The 25,736-nt window shown below is 41.0% G+C and overlaps 1 protein-coding gene and 1 long non-coding RNA gene across 2 annotated transcripts in view; both read left to right on the plus strand.

Annotated features, from left to right (window-relative positions):
- Window positions 1-5,893, plus strand: part of LOC108621279 (uncharacterized) — a 45,764-nt gene extending 39,871 nt beyond the window's left edge. Inside the window, exon 5 of the long non-coding RNA XR_001916413.2 lies at window positions 17-5,893. This is a non-coding gene — a long non-coding RNA (uncharacterized LOC108621279). The remainder of the gene's footprint in view (window positions 1-16) is intronic.
- Window positions 5,894-23,615: 17,722 nt separating this feature from the next.
- Window positions 23,616-25,736, plus strand: part of cpo (RNA-binding protein) — a gene marked incomplete at its 5' end in the record, with an annotated part of 67,805 nt that continues 65,684 nt past the window's right edge. Inside the window, 1 exon segment of the mRNA XM_089461844.1 lies at window positions 23,616-24,926. Coding sequence (XP_089317970.1) covers window positions 23,616-24,926 — 1,311 coding nt within the window.

Consider the following 25,736-nt stretch of genomic DNA (forward strand, 5'->3'; position numbering starts at 1 on the left):
CACTAATTATGCACAGACCCCCCACATTTAGCTGGGGGCTGAGCTGCAATGATATCAGCGGCTCTCTATGAGAAGCGGCTCAGTTAACGGCTATCAGCAGAGGCAAGAGGCAGCATCGGGGGGCGGGCACCCACTTGACAGAGCCGTCGACCCATTACATAATGTTTTATGGCGACGACGTGACGATAAAAGCGAAAACCAACACAAAACTAACAACAAGTTGAGTCTCGTTTGTCACTGTTACTGCATTTCTGTTTCTGTTTCTGTTTCTGGTTCTGGGAAGTGCAAAATGTTGCCGCAACTTAAAATTGTCGTGCGATACTTTTCACCCATAATTCTGAGCGGCTTAGGAATGAAACAGCATGAAAGGCTTAGCAAAGGAGAACAAGAAAAATTTTTATGCACTTGGGAGAAAATATTATAATGATAGCGCGTACTTAAGGAACAACTTTAATACTTAAAGAGATCAAAGATGATGCGACATGAATAGCAGAGATCAGGAAGACCTATGATATAAAAGATGTGAATTATATATTCGACTAATATGAATACGATACGATATTAATGAGAATAATTTCGTTATATTAAAGAAATGTTAGTTCTCATATTTGTTTCAAGTTCTATATGGTAAAATGCCATAAAAAAAGATATATGAAATGCCGAAGGTTCCAGTAGTAATTTTATATAAACCATAACGCCTAATAAACAAATAAGCAGATATGAGGAGAAATATAATATTATATAATATATCAAGTCTGGGACAATTAGTAAAGAACGTAAAATGATTATAGATATATATTATATTTCGTCTATATATTATTTTAAATTATACAAATAATATAGAATATATAATATATATTTTATTACTTAAATGTAAGTAGATAGAAATCTAAAATTCATGTCTTTTATATATCTGAATTAATAAATCCTGAAAGCTTGAGTTTCCAGATTACCATTAATATATATACTCCAATATATGTATGTACATATGTATGTATATAATTATTTTCTAGGGCATACACCACTCATTCCAATTATATAATGCTGCATAGCTTTCGATAAGAAATACATACATACATACATACATAATACGATATATATACATATACATACATGCACATGTGTGTCGCATAGTCTAGAATTTCTAGCCGGAACAACTTTCGGTCATGGCGAGTGATAAAAGCTAACTACATGTGCAATGTGAACAATTCAATTAAAAGCGCGTGCTAGCGCAGCGATAAGGCAGAGAGAGGGAGAGAGATAGCGAGAGAGAGCGAGTTAGACATTGATTGAGAGTCAACTAGGGGCTCCCGCTGTTTATCTAAACACGCTGAGCTACCTGGCGAAAGACGACTCAAAAGGCAAAGAAGTTCTCTGGAAGCCGGCGCCGCAATCAACGCAAAGACTCGGGCACTGATTGAGCTACTATATAATTCACTTTAAGATATGGTCGAGCAGGTGGTAAAACTTTATTAATTGGTAGCTAATTGCTGGCAGGCCGCGCTATGGGTTAAGTCAAGACATGCCCCCGTTATCTGAAGAAGCCTCGAGTGGCAGCTGCTTGAAGTCTCATGCCCGCTCTACGCGTTAGAGAAAGACAGCACTGTGCTGGCAGCATATGCAAAAAAAGAAGGAGAGGAATACAAAATGCGAAGCGGAACAAAACTTAAGCAGAAAATAGTTTTTAATTATCGATGTCAATTAAAATGAACTGAGCGCTCAAATGTTGTTTGTATGCGGCTTTGGCTTTATATAAGACTCTGTCGACTGAGTACAGACAGAATAAAGAGAGAGAGAGAGAGAGAGAGAAAGAGAGGGAGATATAGAGACGTAAAACAATAAGCTCGAAGCATAGCAATGGCTGTGAGGGCAGCACTTGAAACTTTGGGCAAAGTCACAGCTCACAGCTCATGCAATGAGTCGAGTTCTCGCGGTTCTCTCTGCCGCCCCTCGTCTGCGCTGCTGGAATGCTAAGCGAGCAACGCCAGCAATTTAGCATATATAGTAACTAGCGCTTGCACAGATACAGATGCAGATACAAATACAAGTGCAGCTGCAGCTATAGATACATATGTATATAGATTCACATACAGATACAGATACATTTGCGGGACCTGTGAAGCATGTGATCGATGCTTGAGTTATGAATGAGGCAAGCGAATGCCTAGTGGAACCCGCCACTGGGTACTGTCCAGAACCTACATGACGCTTATTTACCTCCCTCTAGATATCGCTCTCTCCCTCTCTCCTCTAATGTATATAAATATGTGTATGTATATCGCTAACGATGTTTTGCTTACAATATCGATAATATATCTTTTTTCACGCAAAACAAGCGAAAGCGGATAAGAGTGAGAGAGAGGGAGGGAGAGTGAGGGAGAGGGAGAGAGACACAGACAGATAACATGAGCCCGGCAGTCATATGAATATTTCCAATTTTATTTGCTTTATGATGACAGCAGAGCGAGATAGCGAGATAGCTGGCCAGGCCAGAAAGAGACACAAATACCCCATATAGTTGTGTGTATCAATAAGCTAGGGCCGTGAGTGTTTCGAGTGTATTTTGTTTGTTTGCTTGTGTGATTGCGCATACATAACTAACAGCGGAAATATAGCCAATAAATATCAGATAAATGAAGGTATATATGTATATATATACATTTATGTGTAAGCATGCATATGTAGATCCATTTCTGTGTTTATAAGCCTGAGCAAAACTATCTAAGCTACGCAAATTCCAAGTCATAAATTGTAATTTTCCATAAGTGAGGTTTTCCACGGCAGAGCCAAGACAATTGAAGTTCTCTTCTCACAAGTTCTCTGCGCCTAATTGAATTAAAGACAATTACATATATAGTTTGCCATAAGCACACACAGAGACAGACACAGCTACGCACACACACACACAAACACATGCTCATACACGAAATAAAATCAATCATCAATAAAATCTAATTGAATTTGTGAGTTGCGATCGCTCTGAGAAAGAGAAAGAGAGAGAGAGAGAGAGAGAGAGAGAGAGAGAGAGAGAGCGAGAGTGAGAGAGATAACCATCATAATTTGTGTGAGAGAGCCGCGTTGATCATTAGGTGGACAGGAATGCGTTGCAAATGACTCCATGTGGGTCATTTACACCAGCAGGAGGCGGGTGCAAAGGGCCAAGGGCCAGGGACCAGGGACTAGGGGCTTCGGGGAGGGCAAAGCCATGTGGTGCGGGCTGTTGTAACAATTATCAAAAACATCTAAATGGTTTTCGGAAATGTTATTTGAACTTTTCGGTGGAAATGAGTTTCGAAAAAAATAAAATAAAATAAACTACAGTTGGTAAACGATAGAACTGTGATGTCACGCTCGATAGGCCGCTTGTCAGGGGGGAAGAAGGGATTCAAATCGAATTGAACTTAAGAACTTTGCACTTTGCTCCGCACGAGTGTGTGTGTGTGTGTGTGTATGTGAGTGCGTGAGTGTGTGCGAGAGAGTGTTTGTGGCCAATGGACAGACAAATGTAATTAAAGTTTGAAAACTTTTCGAGTGACTTTTAGTTCATTGAAGTTCCAAGCAAGAAGTTTTCATATTCAAAGAAATATTTTGTTATTGAATAAGCTCTAAACGTCGATAAAAGGCAGCTTGCTGCTGGTTTGAAAAGGAAATTGTTATTACTAGAAATAAATTAGATAATGTTGAGTTTATAATAATATATATACATAACAGTTATACATAAACAAAAAAATAATGTTAAAATTTGTTGGGAGACTACATCAATGTAGGAGGAAGAAGAAGGTAACTAGATGGTTTAGAGATGAATATTGGTTGGAATATGAAAGGATAAAGGACATATATGAATATATACATACATATTATAACATTTATAATACATAGTTCCCTCTTAAGTAAAGGATAAGTGAAATCAATGAATAAGTAAAGTTGAACTATTTTCTGTTTCTATATGACAGATTTCATTGAAATAAATAGTGTTACATTATAAATAATTACTGTGTCGATGAAGAAAGTGTAATGCTGGTACGATTTCTTGGGAAAGTGGTTACATTGAAGAAATGAATGTACAAGGGTAAACTGGATAGAGTTATGGAATGTAAAGATGAATGACTGATATGGTATTAAGTGGAACATGAATATATTAAATGACGTATGTGTATGAATAACTAAATGAGAGAGTCTTCAAAGTAAAAAAGATTAAAACGTTTATGTAGAGAAGTAGAGAAAGAGAGTCGACTAGTTCCCTCTGGTTAATTCCTAGCAACGATTGTTACGTGGGAGGGGGTAGGAGGGCTGCTTCCTCAGAATGTAAACCGCTTATCGAGCATTAAATGGCATTGCTTGCCGCAAACAGCCGGCGCCCCTGCCTCTGCCCTGCCCCTACCCCTACACCGCCTCCTGCTCACACACACACGTTGCACACAGGTGTGTCAATGACTTGCCAGGGGATCGTGGATAATGAAAACGAAATGCAGCCAAAAGGGACTCGTTGCAGTCACCAGGGCAATGGCGAGTGGTGAATAATTTTCACTTCCGACACAAAAATAATGACAAAACACAAAGTCCCAGAGACAACAGCTGGGCAGACAACAACAGCAACAACAACAAGAATAACTATAACAGCAACAACAACATTGGCGAGGAACAGGAACTGGTGACTGGGAACGCGAACGCTGACGAGGTCAAGCTAAAAACTATTAAAAGCGAACCAGGCTGCTCCCATGTGTATCTGTGTGTGACCATTTTTCACTCAGAGTTTCAGCTGTGTCTGAGTGAGTGTGTGTGTGTGTGTGTGTGTGTGTGTGTGTGTGTGTGTGTGTGCTGTGTGTATAGTTTTAATCAAACCGCCGCTAGAGTTTACTTTTGCGCCTTTTTTAAGGTGCGGTTCAGTGCCCTTTGGTGGTCATAAAACAGACGACGACGCTGGCCACTGCTGTGGGCCAAGCAGCGGGACAGGAAACGCCATCAGCTGGGCTCGGGGCACGAGACACGAAGCACGAAACACGGGACACGGAACACGGAGCACGGGACAAGGGACACGAGGCTCGAGGCTCGTTAGAGGCCAGCAAAAATGTTGCGAGGGTTGCAAGCAGCCTTTTACGGGGTTGGCTCGTAAATTACGAAGGGCGTGAGCGTGCGTGTGTGTGTGTGTGCGTGTGTTAGAGCTGCACGCAAGCCACAAACGAACATGCAAGCTCCATATAACTACTACTAGGCTACAATCGGCACTCGCTTGGACTGTAGTAATAAATTCCCAAATTTATTTAGCTAGGCGCACGTTTTGCCAGAAAGAGAGGTAACTTCATTCTCTCTCTCTCTCTCTCTCTCTCTATAAATAAGTAAATTATTTGCAATTGTTGCGCGGCTGTTGTTGATTGATGAGCTACGCTCACACGCATCTATGCGCTACATTTGTATCTTTAGCCAGTGGATGGGCTCTGTGACAGCGATTTGTCAAAGAGCTTAACCCAAAAACTATCAAAATTGATCAACTATGCAAATGCATCGCCGTGAAATATTGCCGACCTAACGAACAGTTGTCAAAAACTTGACAAATTGTGAATGAAGCTGCGGCTGAGTTGCATTCGTTATTGGCCATATAGATTACCCAATTTCAAGCAACAGCAACAACAACAACAACCACGTTCGGCCACCTACGTTACACAATACTTACGACTAAATGCGAAATGTGAGACCAGACACGACGCAGCGCTCGAAGGAGCTCTACAAGTGCAAAACAATATGAAGCACAGACACATTCACAGATATAGATACAGTTACATTTGACACAAGTACAGCTACAGATAGAGATACTTTGGACTGCCAAAAGATACTTACACGTTGCAAACAACGCGCGCATGACGCAAACGTCATTACAAAGCCAGCCAGCGGGGGCAAAGTGGGGAGTGGGGAGTGGGAAGTGGGGGCTCGAGCTAGTGGGGGAAAGGTGAGATGGCAGCGACTTCACGTTGCAAGCCTTGGTTGCATGCACGAGTTTCCCCGACGCAGACGCAACTACAACAACATTAACAACAACAACAACAGCAACAACGGCAACAGCAACAACGGCAAACAACGCAGTCAAAGACAATGGCTAAATCAGCGCATAAAGCAAAATTCCAATAACTGTTTCCACTTGCAAAGTTGTTGGCACAAAAAGCCAACCGACAGAAGTCTCCCATTAGGGATGGCAATCCACATATTGTTATACCTTTGTCTCTCAGTAATACACTTTTAGTTTACATATACAAAATAATCAATTCTCTTTATTTATAATAATAGTGAGTGGTTTATTTAAGACAAGTTCTTTTTTATGTAAAATATATTACTTATATTGAAATATATTCTAAATAAATTCATTTTATTTATCTCTACAATTATATGAGTTAAGTATTACATTCTCTTAAAAACAAGTTTCTTTTTAAATACGCCCTAAATCGGATTGATTGATTGATTCAAAACTTGCATTAATTAAATATCAATTGCACTTTAACAATATAAGAAATGATTTTCCTAACCTTCAACCCGAACTATTTCGTTTTTATTTATTTATTAAAAATTAGATTTAATCTAAAATTAAGGCTAACTTGAGTATTAAGCAATGGCAACTGCGGCGTTTGGCTGTCAGCCAGTTAAATATGTCAAGGTATAGGCATGCAAACTGCTTTGACTGGCTCGTGTCACGCGCACATCTCTATTCGGCTTCAATATGCATTCAGTTTGCCATTGACTTACAGCCATGTCATCATTCCAGCCCATTCCAACTCATCATCATCAGCAACATCAGCACCAGACTGTGTATATATGTGTGTGTTGTTGTTGTTGGTGTTGTTGTAGCTCTTTGTTTTATTTTTCAGCTGTTAGTTGAAGATTATTACAGAGTGACGACTGACAACGTTTGCCGGCGAGGCATTTGTTTGCCAAAGGCAGCAACAACAAAACTCAAGACGTTGCTGCCCCGGGGTAGGGGGCAAGAGAGAGCAAGCTCGAGTTGAAGCTGAAGCTGGAGCTGGAGCTGAGGCCGGGAGACGTTGTTGCTGTGTCTCTTTCTGTGTCTGTGGCAGGGTAAACGACGTTGACACCAACGTATTTCTGCTGAGCTTGGCGTCTGCTCCAAAGTTGCATCACTTTCGGTTTGCTGGCCATCACAACACAGCACAACAAATTCGAGCTGCATTTGCACATTTCGGTTGGCATAAAGTGCGGCTCGGAGCTGACATTGCCTCGAGGGTGCGAGCAGTTGAGCAATCCGAAAATTGAAAGTAAAGCATCGACACATCAACGGAGCAATAAACGAGGGCGAAAACAAAACGGCGAATTGTGGAACTCAATAAATAGATTGGCTGCTATTTAGCTGGGGATCCAAATGAGCTCGCACCTGTTGACGTCTTTTGTACACATTTGCGCAACTGTTGCCAGCCCCCTGCTGCTGCCCTTGCACCGCCCACTCACCCACACTCAAGCACCTTCATGAAGTGCGAGGTGAGTTCTGGTATCTGTTTACCCAACAGCTGAGTGAGCGGCTCATTCGATTGCAGTTTCTGTTGCCCAACTCCGAGGCGAGTTCATTGACCATTGGCTGACATCTGAGAGCCCAGAGCCCAGCCACACTTTCCATTTCCATCAACGTGCTGGCAATTAGGCAGCTTTGCTTTATTGAGCATGTCATTTGTGATTTGCATAAGCCGCGCGAATTTATCAACTGCGCCTAATGATGAATGCCGGCTCGCCCTGGGCCTGCCTCCCAGACGGCCGGACTGCCAGCCAGCCACTGGAAACCTTCTCTATGGTGGGTCAGCCAGCTATCGAGTCAGCCGTGTCAAGTGTGAATTCTTAAAGTGGCGAAATTCGCCCTTGAGGTCGCGCCACAAACTCGTTTAACTCGTTTATGACGCTAATGATGATGATGATGATGATGACACTCAGAAGAGTCAAGTGTGCGAGTAAAATTAAGAGTCTGCTGTAAGTAAATGACTTTTGTTGGCCAAAACCAAAACAAAGAAAGCCAAAGAAAGAAAACTTGCGAAAGCAGAATGAAAACTGTTAACCAACTGTTTCTAGAAAGCCCCAGCTCAGGTATAGGCTATAGCAACTAATTCGTGTTCTAAAAAACTCTTTGATTTCCAAATCATCTCAAATCGATTCAGAATTTAGTTTGAGTCTAATGATTTATTAAAAATTCTATTCCCTATATTAGATATTTATTTCTATTTCTATTTCTATTTTCACGGCTATAAGTATTATTCAAATCTATTTAGATTTCGGTTTGAGTTTAATGATTTATTAAAATGTTTATCAACTATAAATTATTTCTTTATTTTACTTTCAAGTGAAATTTCACTCTTGATTTAAATACTTTTATCGAAATCTTAAAAATTTAACAAAAATCGTTACTTTTAGAAATTCATAGCGCTTGAAGGCATTCGAGTTGGGCAATTTTCGAGACGAATGTGGATCTGACATTAATAACGTGACCATTTAACTGTAATTCTGCCAGCACTCAAATGAGGGCCTATTGATGCTGTGCTGAGTGAAACAGATGTTTTCATCTTGAGTAGATTTGCATTTGCTGTCAGGCTTTTATTTTGAGCCGTTGCTGATTTGCGAGCGATTTATCAAAAGGCTCGATGCTGTTTGCCTTCAGCGTGGGCGTCTAACAAATTGTATTTTTCCTCTCTTGCGTGGGCGGGCCACCCCCACAAATTCCGCTGCACTTGCCGCGATAGTTGCTGATTTTGCTCTTGTTGTTGTTGTCGTCGTTGTTCCAGTTCCCAACACGAAATGCAATTTTTTGTTTCAGTGGCAAACAATTTCACGGCTTAGACTTGACTTCTTCAACAGTCTCCCACTTTGGGCCCGCCTCCCTCGCCCACCCACAGCTACAGCGACTGTTGGCTGCATTGTTTTGTGTATGACCAGATTCCCATGTCTGCCCACCCACCTCCCGCTCGACGCCTGGCCAAGTGGCTCTTAGTTCAACACTTTGTCTAAGTCTATGGCGAAAGTCTCGTCGGGCAATTGATGAACATGTTAGGTGCAGGGCGAGGGCTGGGAAATTTGTTTCGCTTGGCTTACTGGAGCGCACATTCCAACACATATCCAGATTTTCTTCTGTGCGTGTGTACGTGTGTGTGTGTGTGTGTGTGTGTGTTGCTTGGGCTAGAAGTCAATTATGGCAAGGCTTTGTTCAAGTGGCTCTGATGAGCTGGCAGGAAGTGGAAACTAGAGCACATGTCGCTTAAAGCAGTCCAATAATTCATATAACTGCATACATATACTCACACACACGCACACACACATATGTATACTTACCTATATATGTTAGTATAACCTACAGGGTCCAGCTGCCTGCTGTTGCTGGCTGCCAGACAAATTCATATATTAATTAAACGCTAAATTTAACAGGCAGCCAATTATGCTAATCAGAGATAAGCAGGCCCACACGCACACGCCGCAGCAGGAGTCGTGAGCAGGAGTAGGAGACGCAGTAGGAGTAATGAAGGCCTGGCAAGGTAGAGGCCCTACACTGAGCGAAATTGCCAAAACTATATTGAGTATATTCATAAGTTCCGACTACATTTTAGCCTGCCTAAGCTTTGACTGAACTGAGAAGGGAACCTTCCTTTAAATTATATCCCCCTCCCCACAAATGTATACAATTTTCGCACAGTGCATGCTATATTGTCTAGATTCTGATTGCCAATAAGCCACAAACGCACCCAAGGCGAACATTAGCCACCAACCCACCACCGCCTCTCACTCTTGCCCCGCCCACCGCCTGCCTGCTGTCGATTTTGCTGGCTCGAATCTTGGCGAGCTGCCTGAAAATCTCGTTTTAACTTCAATTACAAATTAAATCAACCGCAGGCAAGACAATCAAATTGCGTGACTGATCTGATTTTCAGCTGTACTTCGCAGCAATATTATTTAAAGGCAGCCATAATGATAGATGGCCCGAAACGAATACATTTTTGCTTGCTTCACAGTAAATAAGGCACACAGTAGGAAAACGATTTATTACATTTAAATTGGAGCTGGGGTCATAAAAGTTAAAAGAAGTTTTCAATTTGAGCACAAATAATATGTTCATATGTGAGATAATCCTATGAGTATATGCGTTTTCACTATATATATTCACTCTGGCATAAATTCAGAGAATGATATTAATCGGAGTCTTTATCGAAATGTCGAGCTTCTCCTATTCAAATCTTAAATACTTTATAGACAAATGGAATTGCGAGCTATCTGTCTTTGAAGCTTTTTTTCCAAATAAACTAAACATTTATAGCTTTTATCGTCGAGCTCTGGGAGAATTGTCGCCAACAAAGACAAGTTTTGATTACCCACGGCGATTAATCAAATACGATTCAGACATACATATGTTTTATCATATATGTATATTGGGCTGATATTCTCACTATTCAAATGAATTCTCTTCTGCGGCAGCAGCTCCATCAATATCGCTTACATCTCTCTAATCGTAGCCAAAACAAACACTTCTGGACTGCCACCTGTTCAAAGTCGCCTTCGCACACGGCTCTAAGCGAGCCGACAATATATTGTTTATATATATGTATATACATATATATTTTATTATTATTATTATTTTTTTTGTATACTAACTCTGTGTATTTGCTTTTTGCTCAAAAGTTGGCATCGGATGCTGTTGCCTTCGGCTCTGGCTTGTTGACTACCTGTCGCCACCTGCTGTGGCCGGGAAGCAGCAGCAGCTGTTTATCTTGCGTCATTCTTCGACAGCATCGTCGGCGGCGGCGTCTACGTCTGCGTCGGCGTCTGCGTTGACGTCGGCATCTTGACATTAAATCAAAACCACTTCCGTGCCGTCTGTTGCCGTTGCTGTTTTTGTAATTGGCACCGCACCCTTTCGTCACACACATGTCGACGGCGACGGCGGGGACGGCGGGGACGGTGGTTCGGTGGCTAGCTGGTTCGCTGGTGGTGGCTCAAACAGTCGCTGTTGCCCGCTTTGAGCAAATAAACGAAACGCGTCGAGCTGAGACGTCGCAATTGGTGACGTGTCGCCGCCACCCAACTCTCCAAGGGTCGGCAGGGGGCGAGGGAAAGGGTATCTAAGTGTACCACCATGTAATCTGAGACTTACAATTTGCCAGCAACCCCCGGCACTAGGCACTAACTACCTGTCAACTCCATCCCCAACCCCAAGCGGAGCGGCAATGCGTGCCCAATGCAGAGGTCTTTAGGCAGCCCATCAAATAGCATGTGTAAATAAAAGCGAAGAAAATAAAACACGGAACGAACTGCTAACAAAGGATGTGGCACAAGGCACACAGAGACACACTGTGTGTAAGAGAGACAGAGAGAGAGAGAGCTGTGAAGGTGGCCGCTGCTTAGGGATAGAGGCAGGATATATCAACATATCGCATTTGCAAAAGGGGTAGACGCTGGATTATATATGTGGGTGTGTATGCTGGTGTGTGTGTGCGTGTGTTTGTCCCTATCATAAGCTAATTGAAGGGTCTTCCTCCTTTCATAATGCTGCACTTCTTCTGCTGCCAGCAACTGAATAAACTGTGTCTCAATTGTCAACGGCTTTTGTCTCTACAGATATTCATATATATATATATATATGTATACTATATATGTGATGTATATAGCTATATTTTTTGGTTGCGTGGGTCTGCACTCGACGACTATTTACACATCATTAGCACCGACGGCCACACAGCTCTAACTATGTCAAATAAATGCACACAGCTAAAGTAGAGTTGAGTTTGCGAAGTGCAGAGATATTTTTTAAGAACAATGGAAAAATAGTTATAGCTGATGAGATCAGTGCGGAATGAAATCAAAACAAACTAGAATATACATACTTTATGGGATCTGTCTCCTTCTGTTTCACATATTTAAAACAACAATATAATACCCTGATTTCCAAGTATTATTAAAAATTAAATTTCTTATGCTCTGCCCAGCTAAGAATTTCTTAATTAATATAAGCATTTCATTACTATACAAAAAATAAGCAAATCTTAGGAATCTTATTAGATATGGAAATTAAAAGTAAATATACATATTATTCATTATTATGAGATCAGAATAATAAATCATTCAAACAGACTTAATAAATTATATTAGTTGCATTATGTTTTAATATGAATATTTTTATTCGATAAAATGCATTTTTTGCTTAGTCATTAATTTAAAAATATAATTATGCATGGTGCTGAAACAATAGTATGGAAAAACAATTAAATCAAAATAAATATAATATACATAAATGTTAAATTCTATATGGAATTGAAAAATAATAGCACAACAATATTTTTGAAATAAAAATCAAAATAAGTACTAAGATATTTGTTTAGCCTGTTCCAGCACAACTCATATAATTACTTGCAGAATTCGGAGTTTAGAATAGTTTGGCTGATTGTGTTGTGGGGCAGTTCTCTGTGTGAGGGCAACAATAATTGAAATATCTGTTGGGCTGCACGATTGTCGGATCGGTGAAAGGCTTTGCCCCTACAAAACCTCATGCTGGCCATAGAAATTGTCTTTCTTTTCTTTTTGTGCTCGCACTCTTTCGCTTGCTCGCACAAGTCGAGCCGGTTTCGCCTTTCGCCACATGTAACAACAATGAAATAAATAATGATCTATCAACAAAGTGTAGCACCAATTGGCCAAAAAATCTACAAAAATCAATGCAAACGTTTTTCGAGCCATTCTAAACAATGCCAACGGCAAAATGGAAAGAAAACGTAAGCTAGGTGCCGGCACATAAAGTCTGGGCCTAGGCTTGGGTGAGCAACTCCCATCGATGCGGATCATCGAAGGCGAATAAACTTTCAAAATGGGCGGCACAGAGCAAATGTTTTCGACTCACTCGAATCTTATTCCCAGACCCCGTCCCCAGTTCACTAAACCTTCTATTTTTCAATAAATCTTCGAATCGACTGCAATCTGCAACTGCAACTGCATCCGCATCTGCATCTGATGGTGAAATTGAAATGCATGCAAGTCATAAATTGAACATTTCTCTCTTTAGATTTAAGAGTTGCCAAACATTTATTCGATTCTAACGTGTGACTCTCTTCTCTCTACTTGCAGGTATGTTAACCAAAGGGCAAATACCAGCCACAATTCGTGCTGAGCGTAAGTAATTTTAGTTGAAATGGAATTCTTTCGGGCTGGCAGATTAGTCTCCTGCTGGACCAGCAAATCCCTTCAACGCATTAAAACTTTCCTGTCTCTTGTTGCCGAGCATTTCATCTGTATAATGCTTTTCTTATGCTTTCCTTCGCTGTCTTCATTTCCACTTTTACTTTGTTGCTTTGGGATCTCTTGTACAGCGGCAGCAACAACAAGAACAAGAACAATAAATCAAACAAAAATTTCCCAGTTGGATTTTCATTTTATTGCATTTACTTATTATTATAATTCGCATTCTCCTCTCTTGATGGGCGCCAATGGATAAAGGCATGGCAAGCAGTTTGCTTTAATGACTGTGCTTAGTTTCAGTTGGAGCGAGATACATAGAGAGAGGGAGAGAGAGAATATGAGAGAGATGGCATTCAAATTTCCATACGCAAACTGGGTCTTGGCTATTGTTAAGCATTTCCAACTAAAGTTTGTGCGATTTTCGTATATTAAGATAAAGATTTCAACTTTTTCTTTATTTACGGGCACAGCAGCAGCAGCAGCAGCAGCAGCAACAGCAGCTACGGCACTCTGTGGGGCATGCAGCTGTTCGGCTGCCTCTCAATTGTAAATGCTCATAAAATATGGCCATTGCGTGTGCCTCACTGCGAGTGAGTATGCATGTGTGTGTGTGTATGTGTGTGTGTGTGTGTGGGTGGCTGTATCTTAAACAACATCAGCAACGAGTTTTACAACAATTCGTGCAGTGCAGCAGCGCCGCGCCGTCAAGTGCGCTTTCCGCAGCTAATTGACATCATACTGAACTCATTCACATTAATTAATGACATCATACTTCAGAATGAATGAAGGGGCCAATCCGGCATGAACTGCGAGTGCGGAAACCTAATATTAAATATGTATGTAGACAAAAAGAAACAACGAGTCTTTGCAATGTCGAATTCGAAATGTTCTCGCAGCACGAGCTGCGATCTAGCTAGAGATTGAGGTATCGAAGCTGTTTAATGGCTCTTCGACTACATTTATGGCCAATGCAATAAATCAATTTGAAACTATGACAAGAGATAAGACAAATTTAAAATACAAGCGAAATTTAATTTTATTTAAATATGTTTGGAAAACATTTTATATATGAGTTTAATGATTCAAATAATAGTTGGAAATATTTCTGTAATAATTTCTCAAAATCATTTAATTAAAAGATTTTTTTAATATATGCGTTTTAACTTTTATTTAAATAAAAAACAATAATATAATTATAATTAAAATATGATTTAAATAAGATTTAAAAACTGTTCACAAATAAAAAATAAAATTATAATTGCTTGTCGAAACGATAGAGAGCTAAGGTATATCGATTTCTACATATAAGTAAAGTTTTTATAGCATTAAAAGAGATGAAGATTAGAGTATGCTGATAAATAATATTAATTTTTGCTTTATTGAGTATCTAAAATCATCCGACTAGCTCTATTCTTCATTCAAATTCTCTCTTCACTGCGTTACATTCAGTGATTCACAGTTGATATACCCTCTGGCAAGGCAGTAGAAGTGAGCCCACTTTCGCACTTGATTTGACGCAATTTACATAGGTGGCAAAAGAGTTGATGAGGAATCCACTTGAGTTGAGTTTTTGGAATTGCTCTTTTCATTTGATAACCAATTTTGTAAATCCATATAAGATTTTCATCATGTATTAACCACAAATTGCGTTGATCGTGCTGCCCTTTAGCCCTTGGCTTTAAATATTTGCGTTTGTCGAAAATAATTTGCATCTCGACGAAAAGCCTTTGTGGCTGTCGACATTTTTGGCTTGTGGTAAATAGAGAAAGACGGCTGACTAAAACTAAATAAATGTGGAATTGGGAAAATTTCTTTTTAAAAATATAGAAATATTTCAATAAATATGAATCAATTCTTGGATGTCTAGGAATGTAATTAATTGTTGGCAAAATATCTTTTAGGTATTCCTGAAAACTTTTGTTGCTGTTGCTCTAATGCACAATGAGTAATTCACAGCTCATGAGTAATTCATTTTCACCTCTGCATAGTACAAAATAAAACACACAAGTTGGGCTCTATATATATGCTAGATACTTCCGAGACTTCCCTGTCTTTGAGACCTTCTGTTTATGCAAATAATTCCTCAGCTGACAGTTTGTTGTTGCGGTAGTTGGCTTTTTGACATTGGACCCTCAGATTGGCAGCGAGGCTTTGGTTTTCGGGCTATTGCAAATTTAATTGGATTCACCAAGCAGATGCAGATTTACTGGCCCACCGAGAATTACCACGAGCAAGCGACATAGAATGAGTTATTCAAGAAGCTTTTCCATGTACAACAAACGAGGGAAAAAAGAGAAAATGGAAGTTGAAAAAAAAAGATGTAAAGCTGTGGACATAAAGCATTTGCATGCGGCATTACAAGAGATTTTAATTGAAAATGAGTGGCTCGACCCTTGACACTGAACCTGAGTGGATTATCCAAAACGTGAACCCGAGCAGCAGTTCGCGCTGTCAAAGATTATGAATAGAGCTATAACAGCTTTCCCAAGCTATTTAGCTGCTGGCCTTTCACTCTGTGCGGCTGTCGCTTTAATTATGCAAAATTAACGTTAATTAATCTCGGTTGGAGCAATAACGAATTAAATGTAGAAAGAGAGAGAAAAAGAAACAGAAATATATATCTGTGGCATAGCTAGTAGCTGACCTTATTCCCTATATTTCCCAGTGCATTCTAACTTTGTGCGAAACGTATGTCATAGATGAAAATTAATTTCGAATGCTAATGGATCTCACTGAGAAAGAGAAAAAGAGAGAGAGAGCGAGAGAGAGAGGGAGGGGGAGATGCCATATCACATCTCATCTAATATCCCATCATAGAGAAGAGGCTGACAGCTGTTTGAATTGTTTCGTTGACATTGACGTTGTTGATTTGTCATTTGGCTGTACTCGGACTCTGATTGCGGTTCTGCAGTTGCTGTTGCACTTCACAGACGAAAATCAATGACAAAGTCAACCGCATTTCAACAATTGTAGCAAGCGAGTGCTGCGATACACGAAATATATATCGAACGTGCGATTTACTTGCGGTCCAGATGCCTCATAGATGTACGCCGAGTAGCACTTGCGCTGAGAGGCCATGGGAAAGCATGGCGAATGTGTTTCCAAGCACATGCGATAAAAGAAAATACACACATATACATATATAAGCCACACAAAACAACAATTGAAATGTTGGCCGAGCGAAGCATCTCCCAAAGCTGATTGAAGCAGCGTTCAATTGATGCGACTCCCCCCACACTCGAAACTCGATTCGGCCAAGCTTGTTATGATTGCCATTGAGCTCAAAGGCTATTTATAGCCACGTCAAAAACATAATAATAATAGAAGTACATAGAGTGTAGTTAACGATTGATCGACTCCTGTATACCCTTTGGTCAGGGTTGATTTTATTTGAGAAGGGAAAAAGAGGCTCAATTTATATTATCTGAGTAGTTATTTTATAAGAGAGGGGAAAAAGAGTCAATGTTAGTTCATAGTAAGCCGTTTGGATGCCCCTTGTCAGCCCATATGCATTAAGAGCAATGATAAATTGTCATAGACTATAAATATAAAAATGAACTAAATAATACAAATTTAAAGGAAATATAAAAAAGTTTAATAAATAAACAAATTCATTAGGGTTTTAAATCTATAATAGAATAAATCTATAATATAATAAATCTATAATATAATAAGTAATATATTCTGAATTTTGTTACATATAGATTATAACCAATTTTCAAATTAATTCTGTCTTAACTTCTATACATTTTCAATATGCCCTATTTAACTAACAGTTGTGGGGTATTGCTAAGCCACAGTGAGCACTGCTTTTTGGGCTACCTTTCGCTGTGCCTCCGATCATGCCACACGAGGCACACGCTTCAACTTCAGCTTCAGTTTAAGCTTCAGCTTCAGCTTCAGTTTCGACTTGAGGCTGAGTCTGAGTCTGAGCCTGAGTCACTGCTCGCTTGAACTTTTGAACTAGTTTCGCACAGAGCTCCGCTCTCAGCTCAGCGTTTGTCAGCGAGCGAAATCTTCCATTCAATCTTCACATGAGTTTTACATTTTTGCATCTTTCACATCTCTCGGCTGGCGACTGGCCTGGCCTGTTCTTTCGCTCGACGTCTATTACAGTAATGGCTACAATAGCCGTGAGTAAGCACGTCTGTCTAACAATCTCTCTATCTAAATGTGTGCAACTATCTTTATCTCCAACTTTGAGTGTGTGTGTGTGTGTGTGTGATTTCTAAGCTAGGCAAATGCCGCCATCAGCAGCTAGTGCTAGATAAGCTGCAGTTAAACAATGTTCATCAATTCGAGGGCGCAATAGTTCAGAGCCTGCTGATTGGTCGATTAGCAGTTCGATTAAAGAGCTGCGCTTTTTATGCAAATTATGCATATCTGGTTCCGACGATAAAATATATGTAGCGCTGCTAAATGCGATTAAAAATGTGCACACATCCATCCATCCATTAGGCAGGCGGAAGTGCATTAAACGAGATTGACACTCACAATGGCTGGCTGAACCATCATTTATTGATTGCTCGCTGTAAATTTGCAAGTATTAAACGAAAAGGGAAATAATACGCTGCCTACGCTGGCTGATTGAGCCCAGAAGTTTGCCTGCCCAGCGCTGGCTGGGAAATTAAATAGAAAGCCCTGCGCAAGAAGCGAAAGACCAACACGAAGAAGTCGCCGTTTGACAGAGAAACGGGTGGGGAGGAGGAGGGAAGGAGCAAAGGGAGGGGAGACAAGCACAACCTACTTACCTAGTCGAGTGTCTGAATGTCTGTGCATTGAATGTGCCGTGGATAATAAAAAAAAACCAGCAGCTAACGTAGAGGCAACTGGGCGTGGCTTCTACCCTAACTCAATATCTATGTCTGTGTGTCTTTGTGTGTGTGTGTGCTCTATGGCGTATGATGGATTTATGTTTAAGTTGCGTGCAAGCAACTTAATGGATTTTGTAATTTTCAAAAAATGCTCAAACTTAACAGGAGCAACGAAAGTAGAGAGCGAGAGAAGGAGAGAGAGAGAGAGAGAGGAAGAGAGAGAGCAGCAGGCAAGTCACGTTGCTGGCAAAACTTTTGCAGCAAAAGGTAAAACTAACTATCTTGCAGATACAAGATACTTTACTCGTGCCACTCGCACAGATGCCATTTCGAATTTCGAATGGCTTGGCTGGCTGGCTGGCAAATGGAGACCGCACCAAGCGCCGCCGCTGACGCATTTCTATCTGCGGCTGCCGCCGCCTTGCGCCAACGAATTGGAGCATGCCGAGCTATAAAAAAAATTGTTTCTTGAGCATCGTATTAAATATGCGCACATAAGCATGACAACACAAGCCGAGCTGCTGCTGCTGTCTGCTGTCTGCTGTGTGCCTCTCATAGCAATGGCAGCCAAAATAAAATACATAACGAAAACAAACATTGCGGAAAACGAGCCGAAACTTGAATGCGCTTCAAGAGGCGCTTCCTGAAAATGAGATGTTATCAAAGTGAAGATTGAAAGCAATAAAGATATTTCTCTACTGCTAAGAAATTGAGTTAGTCATATTTCATGAATTTGAGATATATTTCTATTGTCTATATATTGTGGATGATGTGCATATCTATGAGCTACTTCAGTGTAGAAGTTTGGTTTACATATCAGATACATTTCTCCTATATGCATATCGTATATAATTGATGACGTAGCTGTAAGATAATTCAGTTTATAAGTTTTTAGTTTCTAATATTTCATTAATTTGCATTTTGCATCTCTAAGGCTTATGCGACCAAAATATTTGATTATCACTGTAAAATTTAGTTATTTAATTGTTTAGATTGTGATGATATTCATATGAATTTATGCATAGACAGAAATGTGTTGCTTAACATTTTTGTATTTCTCATGAATTCTTTTTTATTGTGACACATTTTAATTCTTATCAAGCGACATTAGATGTTCGTCACTTGTCAGAACTGAAGTTATAAATTATGTTAGCTATAAATATTCTTTTTAAAATAATTATATTAATGGTGCAATAATTTTTTGATTTTGTAGAATTTTAAATTTTTATAGAACACGAATAACCCCAGTTTGTATAATTTATTTGGTATAGCAATATCTACACAGAATTTTCTTATACAAAACATTTAGAATATACGATTTATTCATGTTCCAAATTATTTAAAAATAAAACTAAAATATTCATTCTTAGTTTTCGCTTTTGATGACGCCCAAGTCACATTTGAGCCGCTCTCTCACAATTGTCAGCCGCATTCCAAGATTCCAAGAGACCTTCGTTTTGGCAACTTCGTTATGCACATAGCTATAATACCCATTTTTATGGCTGTGAGCGAAGTTTATACATATACATACATCTTTATACACATACACCTATATATGGGTATGTGTATCAGCATTCGCTTGGGTATATCAAAGTCAGTCTTCAGAAAAGTTGGCTGGCTTATTAAATATTAATTATGGCACAAACAGTGAGCACAATGAGATGCGCAGCAGCAGCAGCAGCAGCAAAATAGTTGAACAAAATAAAAAATCCGCTACATTTATGGCTTGAACCACTTCTAGCATTGTTTGTCTACTGTGGCCTGAGCCACTGGGCGGCAGATGGGAGCCACAGCCACGAGCTCGCTCATCAGCAGCGTATATTTGGTCATAGATACAAAACGAGCTGAGACTTGGACTGAGACTGAGACAGCGCCTATCTGTAGCAGGGTCAGATGCGCGGAATAGCTCACACAACCACAGCGAGAGCTGATCACGTGGGCGGGCATCCCAGCAACGTGCACTTGCGTATATCTGCCGCGATTAGCAATTCTAATTGCCGCTGTTGCAGCTGCTGTTGCAATTGGCAATGGGCAATTGCTAACAAGTGAGATTCGCGGCCCAAAAATCATCTTTAGTTTTTATGGCAGCATCCGCCTCTATACAATCGACTTGATGATGATGATCATTATGATAATGAAACGTGGGCGTGCATCGATTAGCGTGTGTTGCTTTACACAACAGACTGTATATATTACAATAGATCTACTATTTAGAGTAGCTAGTCAGCCAGTCGATTTCCATTTGAAGGCAGCGCCATTCGCAGGGGCGTGCCCCAGCCTCCAGCTGACCCAATTCGAGTCGAGCAGGAATCGTGTGGTAATTATGTAGTCCGCCGCGCGGGCAACTCTTAAGTGGCGACAGTTAAATCTCAAAGCTGAAGGTTCAAAGCGAGAGCAAGAAATTGAAAATTGCCCTCGTGATATTGAGCTCCTATTTGGTAGATTTGAGAGGCGTGGCAGAGCTTTGTCTTTCGGTTTAGAGCAACAGCGAACAATAAAACGCATTTGTCATTATAAAAATTACATTTAATTATATTTGTTTTGCGCCAGCCTCAACAAAAAAACGCACCCAGTTTCCGTTCCACAGTTCCATTTTAGAAACGTATGGCAGAAAAAACACCAAAAATGAATAGAGAGAGAGAAAAAAATATACAGAAATACAAAAACAATGGAAATGGATGTCGATTAGAGAGACGCGACTCGGCTGGCTCTGGCTCTGACTCTGACTCTGAGCTCAGCAAAGCGTGCGGGAAATTCATTAGCAATATTTATGACTAGTATATTTTACATGTGTTTGTTGTCGTTGCTGTTGCTGTTGTTGAATTTTTACTGAGTAATTTCCTTAGCAGACCAACAAAGAGCGACAACAGCAACAACAGCTACAACTACAACAACAATGCCATTATTGTTGCTGTCAGGGCTTTTGTTTTGCAAGAATTTGAAACGCAGTTGTTGTTGTGGCTGCGTTTTATATATTTACGTATGATCTGAATCGTAGTTAATGTTGTTGCTGTTGTTGTGGTTGTTGCTTTGTCGCTGCAGTGCGAATTTCACAACACATAACCTCACTTGACAGCGCACAGCGTGAAAACAAATTAAGAGAAAACGAAAAAAAAAAAAAAAACCAATTCGATATGGAAAATTTTAAAAATATTGTCAGTGCATGAAAATGCAAAAATACAAAATAATAAAAATCCCAATATTTATTTAATTTATAGTTATCTTGTTCTATCTTCGAGCTTATGCAGTTCATTTTTATGAAAGTGATCAAATAATGACTTAAAGCGCTTGAGCACGTGCTTATATATAATGCTGATGAGCTAATATTGGAATAAACACTGTATAAACTCTGTTATATTATAGAGTATATGTAGCTGGCCAGCAGAAATAACTCTACTCTTATGTCAACAATATCATCCTTATAGCTATTATTAAAAGTGGCTAATCCAAGCAGGTGTCTCACTATAGTCCATGTAATAAGTAGTACCAAAAAAGTTAGTGACCTTTGCACTCTTGCTGTCAGCCTCCATTTTGTGTGTGCTGATGCAATATAGGAAGAACAGATACTTCGACTTAGAATAGATACTTTTCTGTTTTCAATCAGTTTGTCTTCTTCTGCTTGAGTTAACTGCAATATATTGGAGCTGACTGCATTTATGCATTAGCACAGAGATCAATGATGTCATGTTAAAGCCGCAGTTTTAAAACGATGTACATAAGGCATAAAGTTAAATTATATTGCGCATACGCAGTGCCGGCCGCATTCAATAAATTCCAAATTGGCCGCATTTGGCCATAAATCTAGCACGCGTCACAGGCACAATGGCCTATTTAAATATTAGCCATGTATTATGCATTATGCATTGTTTAACCGGCTGGTTTTGCATTTCTATTAATTATAAATCATGTGGGATTAGAGCAGCTACCAACGCGAGTCACCCTTGCTTAATGTCCCCCAAATATCCCGAGTCCTTCAACCCACATCAGCAGCAAGCCCTTTAGGTCGATATTAAATTTGAATTATGATTAGCAAACTCGTTGTTTTTCCTTTTGTAATTAATTCAAGTGTATTGCCAACACACATTTTGTGGCATGCCTCTTAAAGCAAGCCAAGCTGTTGCTGTTGCTGCTGCTGCTGCTGCTGCTGGGAGTTAGATGGAGCATGTTGGGCTGGGGCATACTTAAGCATGCCCCCGCTTCGATTATTGTGTGCATAATTTGTCATATGCAAAGTGGGCGATAGCTTGCTTAGAAACATGCCACCCCACAGATACAGATACAAATACTGATAGAGATACAGATACAGATACAGATAAAGATACACAGGCGTCGATGGGCGACATATTCGAGTCGTTTGTCGCTTGTTGCCGCGTGTCCTTAGCACTTGGTTGGTTCGATGGCGCCATTATAATCCGCATTCATAGCCCTGGCTGTGTATTGTGCTCAAATATGCGCATATATTTGGTGTACAATGGCGACTATTATATTGCATGTAGCGCACGGTATGTGTATACATATGTATCTATGGATACTCAGCTTTAGTTATGTGCATATTCTTTAAATACAATTTGGGTTTGTTGTCAGCTCAATTTTCAAGTTGCTGCGCTTACACTCGACTGTCTATATATATGTATGTATGCGCACTCCATTCCCCTTCTCTCTGTGTGTGTGTGTTTTCATTTGTTTATTTGCCCTACTGTTGCTACTGCTGCTGCTATTCCCATTCAACTGTATTCAGATTCTTTTCTTGCCAGCAGCAAGCAGCCAGCAGTAAGCAGCCAGCAGCTGCGGCGTCGCTCGATGGCTGCCAGTGATAACCGACAGCCAAATAGAGTTATATACGCAGCAGAGCTATATACGCCAGCAGAGTCTCTCTCTTGCTCTGTGGCTCTGTGACTGACCTACACAATTTGCATGCTGTTTGTTCTTTCATTTGACTCAATTTTCTATGAGCTGCTCTCTGGCATATCATTATTCTAGCACAGGCACAGTCTTTGTTCTTGAACTCTGCTGTTCTTGTTTCTGTTTTTCTTTTCCTTTTCAATAAATTTACAATTTACAATTCGTTCCTGTCAACTTTTATATAACCTGCCTTGACGTCGAGCCAAACTGGTTCAATTCAGAGCTCAGATTGAAAGTAATTATCGCACGCACAGAGAACTAAGGTCTAGGCTTAAATTAATAATTGATGACGCATTTGTTTATAATTTAAAGTAGTTTATTATACATAATATGATAGACATTCGCAAAACGGATTCAACTAGCAGTCTACTTATATTTTGTTATTATAGTATTAACTGGCTGATAGATTCATTTCGCATGATAAAATAATGTTTATCTTTAATAATTCTGTTCTAACTTGTCAACTGCTGGTGTCGGATTTGATTTATGTATACAAATTTGACCCGCAGTTGCAGAGCGGACGATTCCATCATTCATTTTGAGCTAATGTAATGTTGTTTCGATATTTCGGTTTCCGATGCTCTCTCTTGAGTTGTGGTCCGTCATGTCAATGTCCAACCTTTGACCTATTTCAGACAGCTCTCGATTGTAATTCATGTTGTAATGTTGTTTTCTTCGGCTTTGTTTGTCTTGCAGGTTAACTGAGTCGCCAACATAGCCAACTATCAGAACCAGAGCCTGTTGGGCAGCCATCACCATCTGCTCCATATCGCCGAACCACAATTGCAACTGCTGCCCGCAGTGACAACGACGCCGACGCCGACGCCGCCAACGCTGACGACAGCAGCATCGACAGCTGCCTCCATAATACCCAGCACCAACACCAACACCACGCCCATCGACAACCAACAACACCAGCGGCCAGTGTTTGAAAAAGCCATCACCATTTCGTCGATTGCGATTAAACGCAGGCCGACGCTGCCGCAAACGCCAGCGAGTGCCCCACAGGTGTTGTCGCCGTCGCCCAAGCGCCAGTGCGCCGCCGCCGTTTCGGTGCTGCCCGTGCCCGCAGCAGCAGCAGTTGCCGCGCCCGGTGCCCATCTGCAGTACGCCACCTCGCCGGCAGCAGCAGCAGCAGCAGCCGCCGCCGCCGCCGCAGCAGCAGCAGCCGCAGCGCTCAAGGGCCATCAGCTGAGCTTTGCACACCCCACTCAGTTTGCGGCCGCCGTTGCCGCGCACCACCAGCAACAGCAGCAGCAGCAGCAGCAGCAACAGCAACAGCAGGTTGCCTACGCACACCAGCAACACCAGCAGCAGCAGCAACAGCAGCAGCAGCAGCGTTTGGCCCAGTTCAATCAGGCAGCCGCCGCCGCTGCCTTGCTCAACCAGCATCTACAGCACTCGGCCGTTGCAGCTGCCGCGGCGCATCAGCAACAGCAGCAGCAGCACGTGGCGGTGCTGCAGCACCAGCACCAACAGCAACAGCAGCAGCAGCAGCAAGCGCCTGCCCATTATAGTGGATATCAGCTGCGCCACGCTCACGCACAGTACGCACCACAGCAACAACAGCAGCACTTGGTGCTGAGCAACAGCAACAGCAACACCAATAAGCAACACCAACAGCAGCAGCAGCAGCAACAGAGCAGCTCAGCCGCCGCTGCAGCAGCAGCTGCCCAGCACCCACCAGCAGCAACCACTGCGCTAAGTGTTGCCACAGCAGCAGCAGCAACAGCAGTCAACAGCAGCAACAATACCAACTCCCCGGGCAGCTCCACGCACGAGTCACAGTCGCACGAGTCGGCGCCGACGACTCCCTCGCCGGCAGGCAGTGCCAGTGCCGCAGCAACAGTCGCCAGCGACAGCAACAACAACAACACCAACACAACAACAACAGCAGCAACAGCAGCGACAACAATAAGCAGAGAAGCCAGCATAATGGAAAATCAAATGGCGCTCGCCCCGCTGGGACTCTCACAGAGCATGGACTCCGTGAACACGGCCAGCAATGAGGAAGAGGTAAGTGCCACGTCCCAAGCCCCGTTACAATCGCAATGCAGACAGGGCTCGTGTTATGCCGAGCCAGCTGCGAGACAGCTTAGGGATTACGGTAATACGCAAAAGACAAACGAAAGCAAACAACCAGCCAACACTTTTTTCGAGCGAAATAGTCATCAAACTCGATTTGCGCCCCACTGTCGCTCGAGCAGCAATCGGCTGATCCAATGAACAATACAATGCCAGGTTCTTCAATGAAATATTGGCTTAGCATCAGGTTTCGAGTTGGCAGCGCAAAGGTAGTTAACAGGCGAGTGGATCAATCCACAGGTAATGTCAAAATAAAGTGTCTGTGCGATGACACCGCAGAGAATAAAGTTGGAAACTGATAGATTATCGGGGAAACTAAAAAAATTCTAGTTTTTGAAAGCATTTTACCTGTTATGAAAACATAATTATTTTACATGAAAAAAATATATATTTCTTTAAACAGTCGAGTCTCGATAATTTGTACCCCTAAATCGAGAATCGTGATAGCCCGAAAAAATTCGATTCCCTTGAGAGAAGTTCGTTTTCAATAATTCTCGATAATTTGAATTTCAGTGTAAATCGAATAAAAACTCAATCCCTTACCATTTCGAGCTATCGGGATTCTATTGTATCTCATAAAAATACGAGAAATTTTGTTTGTGTTTTCAGTAGAAAAATAATTAAGCAACAATACATTTCGGATATTTGTGCGATTGCAATTAAAATTGAATAAAAAAGTAAACAAATTTACTAGGTTTCACTTTCAACTTGATAATTTAATCATTTTATGCTTTCATCGGT

This window comes from Drosophila arizonae, chromosome 2 (genome assembly GCF_054131065.1).
Source record: "Drosophila arizonae isolate 15081-1271.41 chromosome 2, UAZ_ARI_1.0, whole genome shotgun sequence".
In the NCBI taxonomy this organism is placed as follows: Eukaryota; Metazoa; Arthropoda; class Insecta; order Diptera; family Drosophilidae; genus Drosophila; species Drosophila arizonae.